Source organism: Capra hircus, chromosome 6 (genome assembly GCF_001704415.2).
Source record: "Capra hircus breed San Clemente chromosome 6, ASM170441v1, whole genome shotgun sequence".
Taxonomy (NCBI): Eukaryota; Metazoa; Chordata; class Mammalia; order Artiodactyla; family Bovidae; genus Capra; species Capra hircus.
Window position 1 is genome coordinate 32047186 of NC_030813.1, and position 14661 is coordinate 32061846.

General features: G+C 34.9%; 1 protein-coding gene across 1 annotated transcript in view; it reads right to left on the minus strand.

The window, feature by feature from the left end:
* GRID2 (glutamate ionotropic receptor delta type subunit 2) overlaps positions 1–14661 on the minus strand; it is a 1630498-nt gene that overhangs the window by 747489 nt on the left and 868348 nt on the right. The window contains exon 3 of the mRNA XM_018049306.1: positions 13769–14053. Coding sequence (XP_017904795.1) covers positions 13769–14053 — 285 coding nt within the window. The remainder of the gene's footprint in view (positions 1–13768; positions 14054–14661) is intronic.

The window sequence follows — 14661 nt, forward strand, 5'->3', positions numbered from 1 at the left end:
AGTTATCACTGCCTAGATAAGTGATGATAAAATTTTCAGAAAAAATTCTGATTTATAAATGAATAAATATTTGTCTTATAAATGTCTTGAAAGATTAATTAGTGAGGGTGGTGATATGTGTGTGTATCTGCATGGGAAATCCAGTGTAAAGTCTAAAATATGGTGTACAATGTGTTAGTCACTCAGTCTTGTTCAACTCTTTGCAACCCCCAAAAGCTCCTCTGTTCATGGAATTCTCCAGGCAAATATACAGCATGGGTAGTCATCCCATTCTCCAGGGGATCTTCCTGACCCAGGAATCAAATCCAGGTATCCCACATTGCAGGCAGATCCTTTACCACTGAACCATCAGGGAAGCCTAAAACATGGTAGGTTCTATTACTATTAATAATAGTTCCCAATTGCTTGATAAGGGATCACCCACCAATAGGATAGAATTGCCTAAAATTTAGATGGCTAGCCACCCAAAATGGCAAGTGTAATGTTTTAGACTCTTGGAATGTAGAATTTAAATAATAATAGTTTAGGTTAATTGAAAGTAACACCAAACACTCATGATATATAGCAATTGTAAGTTTGATGTGAGAAGAATCTGAATCACACTATTAAATGCAGTGTGGAAAAGTCATTAAAAAAGAGAGTGTGCCTTTGGCTTTGTCAATTGGTGAATACAATCAACCATCATTATTATTCAACTATACCATCTGTATTACTGTTAGTTGGCGAAAAATGAGTAAAGTGCTTCAGTTTACAGAAATTAAAAAAGATAAATGGTGATATCTCACCTCATTAAGCTTTCAGGCCTGTAGGTGTTACTAGATATTATTCATTGATAACAAAATTTAAATAGTAGTTTCAGTTGTTCCTTGTGATTATTCATTCTACTGATCAGATAATTATATAACAGCAAGTGGTAGAGGCTCATGAAGTAAGGTACTAAGCATAATATTAGGACAGAAAAAAGACTTTTTTCTTGGACCCTATAAAGGAAAGTTTCATACTGTTCATGGGATTCTCATGGGAAGAATACTGCAGTGGGCTGTCATCCTTCTCCAGTAGGCCAGAGAAGACTTGAGAGTCCCTTGGGCTGCAAAGAGATCAAACGAGTCCATCCTAAAGGAAATCAATGCTGAATATTCATTGGAAGGACTCATGCTGAAGCTGAAGCTTCATTACTTTGGCCACCTGATGCCAAGAACTGACTCACTGGAAAACCTCTGATGCTGGGGAAGACTGAATGCAAATGGAGAAGGGGGCAGCAGAGGATGAGATGGTTAGATAACATCACTGACTCAATGGACATGAATTTGAGCAAATTCTGGGAGATAGTGGAGGACAGGGAGGCCTGGTGTGCTATAGTCCACTGGGTCGCAAAGAGCTGGTCACCACTGAGTGACTGAACAACAGTGAAGATAAAGGAGGTAGAATATGACCTACCAAAGATACTCAGGTCCTAATCCCTGGAATCTATGAATAAGTTAGGTTATATAACAGAGGAATTAATGCTTTATAGATGATATTGAGGTTTGTCAATCACCTGACCTTACGATAGAGAGTCATCTCCTTTTACTTCAGTGGGAATAGTATAATTCTAAGGACTTAGAATTAAAGGAAGGAGGCAGAAAAGGAAAGTCAGACAGATCTGACTACTGAAGAATGAGCTGAGACTTCTGGAAAGCTTCAGAGATGAATGTTGATGGCTTTGATGATGAAGAAAGGGGATCTTGAAAGAAGAAATGTGGATGGTCCCTAAAAAAGGCAAGAAAAGGGGTTCTCCCCAAGAACCTTTAGAAAGAAACATAGCCCTCCTTACGTCTTGATTTTAAAAATATGAGTTCTCCATGGTCTTTGGCCTAATTAATTAGCTCACAGATAGTCACAGGATTCAAACAAGAAGTGAAATTTGATGAGTAATGGAAAATAGATGTTCCTTCTTTTGTATCACAAGCTATAATGAGGCAGTTTTGGAACTGTAAGAGCCAGCATGTCTAGTGTGAAATGAAGAATGCAGCCAATGAATGAAAGATGGTAATGATAACCCTGTATGCGAGACAGCAAAAAAGACACAGATGTTTAGAATGGACTTTTGGACTCTGTGGGAGAGGGAGAGGATGGGATGATTTGGGAGAATGGCATTGAAACATGCATACTATCATGTAAGAAACGAATTGCCAGTCTATGTTCGATACAGGATACAGGATGCTTGGGGCTGGTGCACGGAGATGATTCAGAGAGACGATATAGGGTGGGAGGTGGGAGGGGGGTTCAGGATTGGGACCTCATGTGCACCCGTGGCGGATTCTTGTCAATGTATGACAAAACCAATACAGTATTGTAAAGCAAAATAAAGTAAAAATAAAAATTAAAAAAAAGAAAGTGAAAGAGGCAAGCCAGCTATTTCTTAGACTTCCCAACTGTATAAGTCAATTGAAAAAATATTCTTTTTTTTTCACTTTTTTCTTATATAGTTTGAAATGAGCTTCAGTCACTTGCAAGAGAAAGGGTACTGACTATACACAATCTTCTGATAAATATCCGGTAGTTTTGTAATGAAGGTGAAGTTATAGTTCCTGTTTTGGGGGTATATCCAGTTTAGTGGAGGGAATAACAATTTAGACAAGTAATTGTTTTAATCTGATGAATGCCAATTAGAGAAATGTAAAAAACAAAGGAATGGAAGCTTAGGAAAAGTTAACAGCTAACCAGACCTTATTGGTACAAAAAATAAAATTATAACACTTAATTATTGAGTTTAATAAAAGGAAATAAAGCGTGTGAAATATTAAAGCAGGGATTCCCAGGTGGTGCTAGTGGTGAAGAACACGCCTGCCAGTGCAAGAGAGATAAGAGATGCAGGTTCCATCCCTGGGTTGGGAAGAGCCTCTGGAGAAGGGCATGTCAACACGCTCCAGTATTCTCGCTTGGAGAATCCCTTGGACAGAGGAGCCTGGCGAGCTACAGTCCATAGGGTTGCAAAGAGTCAGATACAATGGAAGCCACTTAGCACACATGCAATATTAAAGCAGTCTGTAAACTGCAAATTTCTATGCAATATACATTTTCATTATCAAGATTATATTAACCCAGTCAAAATCCCCCTTGTTCATGATTTTCTTCTGCTTTCCTTTACTATAGAAAAATGGAAAATAAACAAAAAGCATAATAAGGACTAAAAGTTGATTTAGGTAATACCTTTAGAACTTGATTATCTAGCAATTTCTGTGATAACTGTTGCCTAGTTAGACCAACTTATCACAATAACTCTCTAGGAGGTAGCGACTGATTAAAGCACATTGATTTGTTTTATTAAATTGTGCAGAATGATAGCTTTATTATGATCACTAGTGCAAGATTAAACTTAATTTCTCTCTAAACATGGCTTTTAATTAAGTAGATTAGGGTAGAAAAATCCCAGGGGATAACAGAATCTAATGTATAAATACATTTCTAAACTGACTCACAAACCAGATATATATCTTACTGTTAATCCTAAACCAGTAGTCAGCATCCAAAGAAATCTCTTTTGGAATCTAGTCTCTGCTTAGTATGTGCCAAGCACTGTGAGAGGTACCTGGGAGGGAATGATGAGTAAGACAATCCCTGCCCTCTACAGGTTTGCTCTTTACATAGCTGATGATAACATAGACCCTTTCACAGACAGAAAAATCATACAATACTATTCATTTTCCAAACTGTAGTTGCAACTTAAATTTAGTGATATTCTCTGGAACATATCAAACAGTAATTCTTAGCCTTATCATTGTATTCAAATAACTCTTTTAAAATACTAAATTTGGTAGAAAAAAAGATTTTTCACTGAGGCTTTGTATGTCTGATTTTTCTTTTCCTCTACTCATCTTTCTCCCTCATTTGAGCAGATTAGGTGCATTTAATCATTTTTAATCACTTAATGGACTGAAGACTTCACTGGGCAGGAGACTTCAGACTCCATTCAGCCAAGCTTGGTGTTTCTGAAATTATGACAGAATGCTAAGCTTTAAAATTAATATTTAGATTCTTATAAGGTTTTTTTTTTTAAGATAAAAAGAAATACATCATACTACTGGACACGTGAAATACATCATTAAGCTGAATGGAATTTCCCAAAGAATAAATAGCACAGCATAATCGTAACTTCTTGTTTCTTCGGGGGTGGGGGGGAAGGCTTTTTATCAACCCTTACTTCAAAATAATTTGAATCATTAATTGAGTATTTCCTGTCACTTGTACTGTATTTAGAAAATAAAGATAATAGTGTGCTTTATGAGATTATAAGGTGACATAGTTAGGCAATAGTGACCCACTGAGATTTTCATTTTGATAAGAACTTGTCAGTTTGATAAGAACTGTTTGATAAGAAGATTTTAACATTAGATCATAATGTTTCAGCTTAAATGTCATTTTATGCTGAATCAATATTTTTAGGACATTTTACTGATGTACAAATGCAAAACAGTAGAATATGTTATTTTTACCTACCTGACATAATATATACAAATGCAAACAAAATAGTTCATTAAGATGCTTGAATTAATTATATGCTTACTGATGTACATTGAAGTAAATGAGAGAACTGAAAGCTGGAATGTAGCCAAATGAGTAATAAACTACTTTAAGACTGTCTAGAGAGAGTGTTAATAATATTATAGTCATCAGACATTTGAAAACACCCTCAGGTGTTTAATTATAAACATTTGCAATAAATTAAGAGGAATGTGTCCATTTTATGGGCCTTGATTAAACCTACATTAAAGACTGCATGGAATAAATACTATGATTCCTAGGAATGCAATCATGCTGATGGCACCCCAAAGTTCGTTTCAAAGAGTTCTACTATATGACAATTTAACTTTTAAGGCAAGGATGATATACTGGAGGGTAGTACTTAAGTACCTCAGGTCATTCAATTACATACTGACCCTTAATTTGGGATCATTAAATAGCATTTGCAGAAGGCAAGAGTCTATAAATAATATATTCATTAATCCTTAAAGCTGAATTTATTTCTTTGTTTTCATGCATATGGATGTCAAAAAGTAAATATTTCTGCAAATAAAGAGAAATATGTTTTCACTTACTATTTTTGAGGCTAAAATATTTTTTATCAAAACCTGTTATATACATTTTGGTCTCTGATTTTCAGAAATACTTAGTTTAATAAATTATACCATACATTTACATACAGACAAAAGTCTTCTTGTAAAATGAAAAAGACTCTCCTGAAACAGTAAGGAAAATGTCAGAAAAGCTAAAAACATAAAATAAATCTAAGTTGATCAAAACCAACAAAAACAAGCAAACTGAACCAAAGAAGAGTGTACTTTACAAGCAATTTTAAGTGTTGAGTTATAAAGACAAATATTTATTAATTGTAAACATCTAAATTAAATTTGATAATATTAGATTTAAAAATTTAATCAAACTGAAATAATCTAATTCATATTTATTATTTTTTCAAGCTGACAAGGGAAGCACATGTGTCCACATATGCCTACGCTTCACCTAGAGGGTCATCATGTAACTCAGATTGCTGACTGAGAGCCCGCATACCCCAGAACAAATTATTTGGTTCAAGAATAAGCACAGGACCCAAACACAGCTTGAGACTTTATAGGAGGATAAATAGCCCTATGCATGATATTAATATATGGACAAAGAAGGGAAGAGGCCTTTTTTTAATGTAATAATCTCTAAGAATATAGTTGGAGTTACAAGTGCCAACTGTCTGGCTTGAGAATGACACAAATGCATGAATCGAAATAGAGGTGAGGCTATAGTAAGAGTGCAAATATAACTACCTTCAGTTAGTTCATGTCTGTGTGTCATTACTTTTACAAGCCGCTTATATCCCTATCATCATATTACCCCTCCAAGCTCCATAATTAGATCCAGATAATAAATCTACAAATAGGTTCATTCTAATATTAAGTGTGGGACCAATATTTTTCAGGCAAAGGAAATTAAATAATTTAGATGAAATGCACATCAACTTTGCTGCTCTTGTTAATCAGTTCTATTCAGCCTATCCATCCCTGAAATTCAACTTTTATTTCAATATCTTTAAAACAGAAACCTCTCATTAAAGCAATCTATATGCTTTTATTCTATTTTAAAGATCACTCACTTCTGTACACTGTCAGTTCCAAGACTCTTGGATTCTGGAATCTAGCTGCTGGCTCTGGTACATTCAACTAATTTCTTGCTTAGACCTCTCTGATAGTGAGCCTGCCTGGACTACTACCATTGCTTCTAATGAGTCTTCCTAGGTATTATATTACATCTTCTTGACCAAACGCTCTCTCAGAGATTTGGCTGAAAGCATAAATAGCATGATAAGCAAATTGAAAATGATGCAAGATTGGAAGGGGAGGGCAATATAATGAGTACTTACAATAAAGATTTAATATAAAAAATTTAAAAGGCAGAAGTTATGTGAAAACACAAGTGTTTTTTGTTTTGCTAAAAAGCAGTAAAGGTCTCACCTCTCTAAGGCAATAAGATAGCATGTGGCATATTGTGTAATCAGTGTGTGTGTGTGTATATATATATATATATATATATATCAGCCATATACAGAAATATTGAAAAAATAAAATAGATAAGGATAAAGGCATTTATTAGAAAGGTGGACTATCTAAGAAGCATACATATCAAGTTGAAAATAGTAAATTGCTCTTGGTACTCAGGCAATAGAAGTCTGAGTGGGTTCATGGGATGTAATCAATTCTTTATTTATTGATAAATGATTACAAGCAAAGGGATTACTTATTTTATATTATTCCAGAAATGAATCATTTTGTCCATTTTTGTTTTAAGTATTATAAAAAGAAAAGGTTTCTGCCATTTAGAAATATCCAGTATCCATTTATAAGAGTCTCCTTGAAAATACAGTGAGTTCTCTCTTGCTTGGAGGATTCTGGCAGGGAAAAAATGCTACCAATCAAAGATGTTGAAGAAGATATCTACTAAAGTTTCTTGCTTCCAGATGTCTTATCTAGGAACAAAGCTGGCTGCATCAGAAACATCAGGAGAGCTGTTAACATTTAGTGCCTACCTTGCAAAAATTCTGATTCCAGGTGTCTATGATGGACCTGAGGTATTACGATGATTAAGAAGCTCTTCCAGTCACTCTGGTCTGTTATCAAATCTCGGTTCCAGGTGTCCACTACACTCAATTCTAACCCTTTGTCTCTGACACCGTAATCAATAAGTGATCACAATTTAATTCTGATACTTCATTTGAAATTATAAGTAAATCGATTTTTCCCTTTTTTTAAAAAAGTTTTCAGATATGTAATAGGTTGTTCTGTCTTCTAATTTTTAATAAGATATAATTTACTTACAATAAATAAATAGAACTTACATGTATAGCTCAAAGATTTATTGTGTTGCACTCAAAACAAAAAATTGAATATCTCTGGTACCACAGAAGGTTATCATGTGTCCTTTTCCAGACGGTCCACTCCTGGCCCAGAGATGCAATCACTTTCTGACTGGATCACCAAGATTAGTTCTGTATGTTACCAGAATTCATACAAATGGAATACTATAGTATATACTTCTTTTCTTTCAGAATTATTTCACTGAAATTTTTATTGTTGAATATTTCAGTAGTTCATTTCTTATTGTTGAATAGTATTCCATTGTAGGAACATTCCACAATTCCTTGAACCATTTTCAAAATTATGGACATTTAAGTTGTTTCCAGCTTTGGACTTTATGAATAATGCTAATATAAGGATTTGTATATATGATTTCGCAAAGATATACATTCACATTTATCTTGGTAAATACCTGGAAGTGACCTGGGTAAGTCACGTGGTGGATGAATGTTTAAATTTGTAACTAATTGCCGAATGGTTCCATAAGTGCCTACACATTTTTACATCCAACTCTCTGTGGAGGGTTTCAGTTTGCCACATTCTTGCCCATGTGTAGTAATGGCCTTCAGTCGGTCTAGTGGGTACTGATTAGTATCTTATTTTAATTGGTATTTACCTGTGGACTAAAAATGTTCATCACTTCTTGTGCTTATTGGCCGTTTATATAGCTTCTTATATGAATTCTTTGAACAAACTTTGTGCACACTTTCGGTTGTTATATCTGTGTTGGTCTCATATTTTTGCTTCGTAGTTTTGTTTGTTTAATTCTCTGAGCCCTTTATATAGTCTATGTATTTGCATAAGTTTTTCAGGTATATGTATTGAAATTTACTCCCCAGTTTACAGTTTGCCTATTTATTTTCTTAACGGTGTCTAATATGAACAGAAAGTTTTAATTAAGATAAAGCTCACGTTGCTTGCTGTGCCCCAAGTATTAAAGTCCTCTCCCTCTAATTCAGGAGCTTAGTGTTTTCTGCCGGCATACCTATCATTGAGGCAGGCTAACTTATTTAGCTTGCAAGTAGGGTAAAATCTCAGAGCTTCTCCAGTGGCTCAGTAGTAAAGAATCCACCTGTAATGTAGGAGATGAAGGGTACAATCCCTGAGTTGGGAGGATCCTCTGGAGAAGGGAATGCCATCCCACCCCAGTTTTCTTGCCTGGAGAATCCCATGAACTGAGGAGTCTTGCCAACTACAGTCTGTAGGATCGCAAAGAGTCAGACAGGACAGAAGCAACTGAGCACGCACGCGTGCATGCAGGGCGAAAATCTCAGACCCTTCACAGTTCTTGGCTGTATCACATTACAGCCCCACCTGTAAGCAATCTGGGGACTATAGTTTTTCAACTGGAAGTATTATGCTCTCAAGCAAATCTGGCCTAAGGAGGAGAACAGTTATTATATAGGCAAGCAGCTATTTCTGTTGAGAAGTCAGCCTACTTTGACTCAATGACTGTCCTGTTTCCAAATTTACAATGATAAACAAACCTCCTGAACTGATATACAGTATTTTTTCTTGAATGATATTAATATGCTGAAGGTCAGCAGGCTTAAAGTCAGTTATTGTATCTCTTTAATGAAAATGATTCTACACATTTTCATTGTAAATGCTTAAGAAATTTGTGTCAGAAATTAATCTTATTATTTCTATAGCATCGAAATAGTCCAGTAGTTGAAAGCAGGAAGAGACACTGAGTGCTTGAATTCAGACTTTTGGGGCTTGGTTTCAGGTCACCTGACTTCTTACTACCTCAGCTTTTTTCATCTGTAATATCATTACCATCATCATCATCTTCATCTACCTCATAGAGCTGCTGTGAGAATTAAATGAACATGTAAAGCATTTAGAACAGAGCCTGGATATCAATAAATGTTCTCTATAAGATTATCCCCTTGTTATATTCTGGTGTGATAGTTCACTGCAATCTCTTCATACTCATTATACATGGTTAGGAGTACATGCTCTGGTCAGACTTTAAACTCAGTATTGATGCTTCTTAGGTATATTTCATAAACAAGTTACCCATCAGTTGTTTCTGTTTTCCAATTTATAAAACTGTGATAATACTATAATCTACTTCATAGAGCTATTGAGAAAATTCAGTGATATAATGTAAAATATTTATTCTAGTGCCTGGCCAATAAAAATGCTCAGATACACTATTTTTAATATTTTTATTTCTATAAGATTTGTTCACACTGTCTATTGGAGTTGCTGTCTCTCAAACACTGCGAAAGTTAGGTAGGATTCTGAGAGGCAATAATCAAGATCAAAGTCTACCCATGAAGCCTTCTTTGATCACTGCTGCCTAACTTAAACACTTTCTTCACTGCAGACCACTAGTACTCAGTTTATACCATTTATGATACAACATACTATTTTCTCTATTAAGAGATTATTATATTTTATCTTTTAATTATGTTTCTTAAAGGTTAAGACTACATTCTGTAAAATTTTTAATGTCATGTTTTGCATTTTCACTAAACAAGGGAACAATGAATATTTCTTAAATGACACATTTTTAAAAGTTTAACACTCCTTTTCAAGTCTTTAAAAAAACGTCTTGAGTCAATTCATTCAAATAAAGTTTCACATTTTTTTTCTCTTTCCATCCATTTTCTTTCTTTCTTTTTTTTTAAAGTTGCTCAGTCATGTCCGACTCTTTGTGACCCCATCAACTATACAGTCCATGGAATTCTCCAGGCCAGAATACTGGAGTGGGTAGCCTTTTCCTTCTCCAGGGGATCTTCCCAACTCAGGTATCAAACCCAGGACTCCTGCATTGCAAGCAGATTCTTTACCAGCTGAGACACAAGGGAAGCCCAAGAATACTGGAGCAGTAGCCTATCCCTTCGACAGGGGACCTTCCCAACCCAGGAATCAAACCGGGGTCATCATCCATTTATTTGTCAAAGATAAGAATTTTCTCTGGTAAGGAATTTACAGTGTACTTTTACACTGGGCTCATATTCATAAGTTCAGTGCAGTTCATTCACTCAGTCACGTCTGACTCTTTGCATCTCCATGGAATGCAGCATGCCAGGCCTCCCTGTCCATCATCAATCCGGAGTTTACTCAAACTCATGTCCATTGGGTCAGTGATACCATACAACCATCTCATCCCCTGTGGTCCCCTTCTCCTCCCTCCTACAATCTTTCCCAGTATCATGGTCTTTTTCAATGAGTCAGTTCGTTGCATTAAGTGGCCAAAGTATTCGAGTTTCAGCTTAAGCATCCGTCTTTCCAATGAATATTCAGGATTGATTTCCTTTAGGATTGACTGGTTGGATCTCCTTGCAGTGCAAGGAACTCTCAAGAGTCTTCTCCACACCACAGTACAAAGGTATCAATTCTTCAGCACTTAGCTTTCTTTATAGACCAAATCTCACACCCATATATGACTACTGGAAAAACCATAGCCTTGACTAGATGGACCTGTGTTGACAAAGTAATGTCTCTGCTTTTTAATATGCTGTCTAGGTTGGCCATAACTTTCCTTCCAAGGAGTAAGTGTCGTTTAATTTCATGGCTACAGTCACCATCTGCAGTGATTTTGAAGCCCCCCAAAATAAAGTCTGTCACTGTTTCCAGTGTTTGCTCATCTATTTGCTATGAAGTGATGGGACCAGATGCCATGATCTTAGTTTTCTGAATGTTGAGCTTTAGGCCAACTTAAATCATAATTTAAGCTCATAATCATAATTAACTGCTTTTGAAAAAAGTGTTCCTCTAATAAACTGGATAAGAAGCCTAATCTTTTTCTTTAAGTATATTTTTCTAAGCAAAATACATCTTCAATAACATTTGGCTTCAGCAGGTTGCCTGATTTCATTCATGGAATGGAAGGTTGCTTAATCCATTCCTTAATGAAAGTAACTCCTGATAACCAAGATAAAAGTCAAGTATAATTCTAATGTTTGAACTTAAAATGAGGACTATGATGAATGTATATGTAAATACATTAGCCCTCTTCAAGATACAAGATATTTGGTTAGCTTGATGTTTATTTTGGATTCTAGCCCAGTTCTTTACTAGCAAGATTTATTGTAAGTATCAAAGAAAATTTTTCTTTCATTGAAGGAAAGTATTACTGGAAATGATTTTAAAAGTACAATCAGGATATTTTTTCATGAATTATTAAATTAAATAAGTTAAAATAAAGTTTATCATCAGAGTAAAGGAAAATGTTCTCGTTATTCCTAAAACAAACACTGCTTCTAACAGAGAATACAATACATCTTATTTATTCAAAGGAAAGCAAAAGAAAAGAGAATGGGGAAATTCAAATGTATGGAAAGGAGTGTGTGACCATGAATTTATTGTACATTTAAAAAATTACTTATCAGTAATCAAAATGTCTTCTTTTATAAGAATTCCCTAAGTGTAATCCATGTAAGACTTGGGAATAAGATAACAAGGAATTTTCTTTTCTCATGGATATTTGTAATCATACAGTAAAATTCTCATTTTAATTTGTAGAAACATCATCAAAAGTTATTTTCTGTTCTTTATTTTACAGACTACTTTGATAGGACTAACTAAGCAGTGTTTTCTCCTCTTAAATAAAGATTTGCAATTTAAAAATTCATTATTTCAAATTATGTTTGAGTAGAGGTCATGAGAATACCATTTGTGGTTATATATCCATAGATAATCTGACTAGAAAAAATTGACATAGGGATACTCAGTATGTTGACAGTAGAGTTAGAGTTTACTATGTTCACTAAATAATTCTACTAGTGACTATCAGATTTGTGTTCCATCTTTACTTTTACTGATGAGGCAATTATTTTTATTTCCTTTTTGTTTACTTTATTCATTTTAGTCTCTTGGTCTTCGTTCTGTGACCCCTAAGTAATACGAATTAAACAACAAAATAAGCATTTCCGTCCTGGGGACAAAGGACTGTGCTTTTAGAGACTGTCACAGACTTTTGGCTGAAGTCTACCCATCAAGTTTAATGGAACTCAGCTGCCCAAACCCCATGTGACCTTTGAATATTTAGGGCTAATGTAGCTGCCACTTGCATTCCCTCCCTAGGAGTCCACAGGAGCTCTTATTTGCTGCTTTCCAGCTTTCTGCCAACCTGTTTGTGCTTGGTTCTATTGATGTCACTTTCTGGCAACTTTTGTGTAACTGTTCTCTATGTTCAAAATGCTGAGCAGATTAGGGTAAGAAAACCCTCATTTTGAAACAGTTTTTTGTTTGCAATGAAAATAAGTTGCTCTTTAGATCATAAATCTTAACGTTTTAAAATAAAAATGTAAAAACCAGGCCCATCCACACTGAAAGGAATTTTTTTTTTCTGTCTCCTTCTTAAGGCAAATTTCTAAGGAAGCACATGTTTCACAATATATATCCCTTATCAAAATCTGTTTGTTTCCTCTCATTTGAACCTATCAATCTCTACTGTCTTTCCTCTCTTCCTAATGACAAAAATAAGAAAGATACTATATTTGAAAATCTCTGGGATTAGTCAGATAGAAAACAGATAGATTTTAATTTGGGAAAAAAGTGTTTAAACAAAAATAACATTATTTCTTTATTTATTATTAAATGCGTGCTAAGCTACTTCAGTCATGAAATAGCTACTTTTTGATGCTATGGATGGTAGCCTGCCAGGTTCCTCTGGGATTCTCCAGGCAAGAACACTGGAGTGGCTTGCCATGCCCTCCTCCAGGGGATCTTCCTGACTCAGGGATCAAACCGCAGTCTCTTATGTCTCTGGCACTGGCAGGAAAGTTCTTTACACCTGGGAAGCCCTATTTTTGCTTACTTTTGTTAATGTAGCACAAGTAAAAATATTGAGACACAGTATCTTCTTAAGATATAGTAAAATAATACAAGTAAAATGCCTTGTGTTTTACCTTGCAAAGTTAAATAAATTGAGTATCTTTATACTAGTCAGTATTTTTGTGAGAGTTCACATTGGAGACAATATGCTAGGATAAATATGAGGCATTATAATTTCAATGACCCTCAAAGTGTTAAGTACTAAGTAGATTCTAAAGTGTATACAAGAGCATAAGAAAAATACTTCAGATATTTTAACTGAAAAATAGAAATATGTAATATTTTTAAGTGTTCTAGGATCTGTCAAAAATTATTCTTTTATTGTTATATTTAGGTATAAATGCTTTTGAAAGAGGAAAAAATACAGCATTGTTTTCAATAACTTCCTATTATTTGAAAAATCAAAATATACGCAAAAGATTGAACCTGAGGTCTTAACAAACTTTTTTGTCATTGTTGCCTGATTTGTAAGAACATGCCAGGACATGAAAACCACAAAAAATAATAACTTCTTCAAGTTTTTCAAGATTCAACAAAATTAACTGCCATATAAATACCAGCTTACAAAACTCATTCAAGTAACAAACACTTACCATATTCGCTATCATAGAATATAATGAACTTCTGCCAGGCATATTCTGTGACCACTCTCAGGATGACGTCATTTAAGTAGACAGGTGGCCGAACAGAAAGAGTGTAGTCATCATTCCTGTTGCTCCGGGTGAGTCCACAGCCACTCCTTGGGGTCCCAGCTGTGGAGCGCTGAATGAAGAGGTGGGGGATATGCATGGCATCTGCCAAAGATTGGAGGGATCCCGCTGATGTGCAGCCAATGGAGCTGACCAGGGCCAAGATCCCTTGATTCATAAGTTCACAGGCTGTAAGGAAGTACAGTAATATTCAAATGTCAATATAGGTTTCATATGCTTTCTCTTTTACAAAGAACAGTAAATAAAGGTTACACAGTTATTTTACAACTATTATATATATATATATATATATATACACATATATATTTAAAAGAACATTCTACATGTGGATATCTTTCAATTACAAACTGCTATTGGGATTCAGATCAAGAATTCTATCTTAATTATTAACAGCTATCTGACTTCACGCAAATTTCTTAGCTATTCTTAGTTTCACTTCAATCATCTATAAAGAAGACATTTAAGCAGGAATCCTTCAGGATTATTGTGAAGGTCAGAGATAATTCAGTGCCTGATATTTGCCTTTCACGTGATAGGCATCCAATTAGTGACAGCTATGTGGTTTGGTCATTAAGTTGTGTCCAACTCTTGCAATCCCATGGGCTGTAGCCCTCCAGGCTCCTGTCTCCATGGGATTTTCCAGGCAAGAATACTGGAGTGGTTTGCCATTTGCTTCTCTAAGTGACAGTATATAATTATCAATGTATAATTCAAAGTAAAGGTAATTCTTTATTGAATATGCAATACAAGGTTTTACAAAAGGAGATAATATGCAA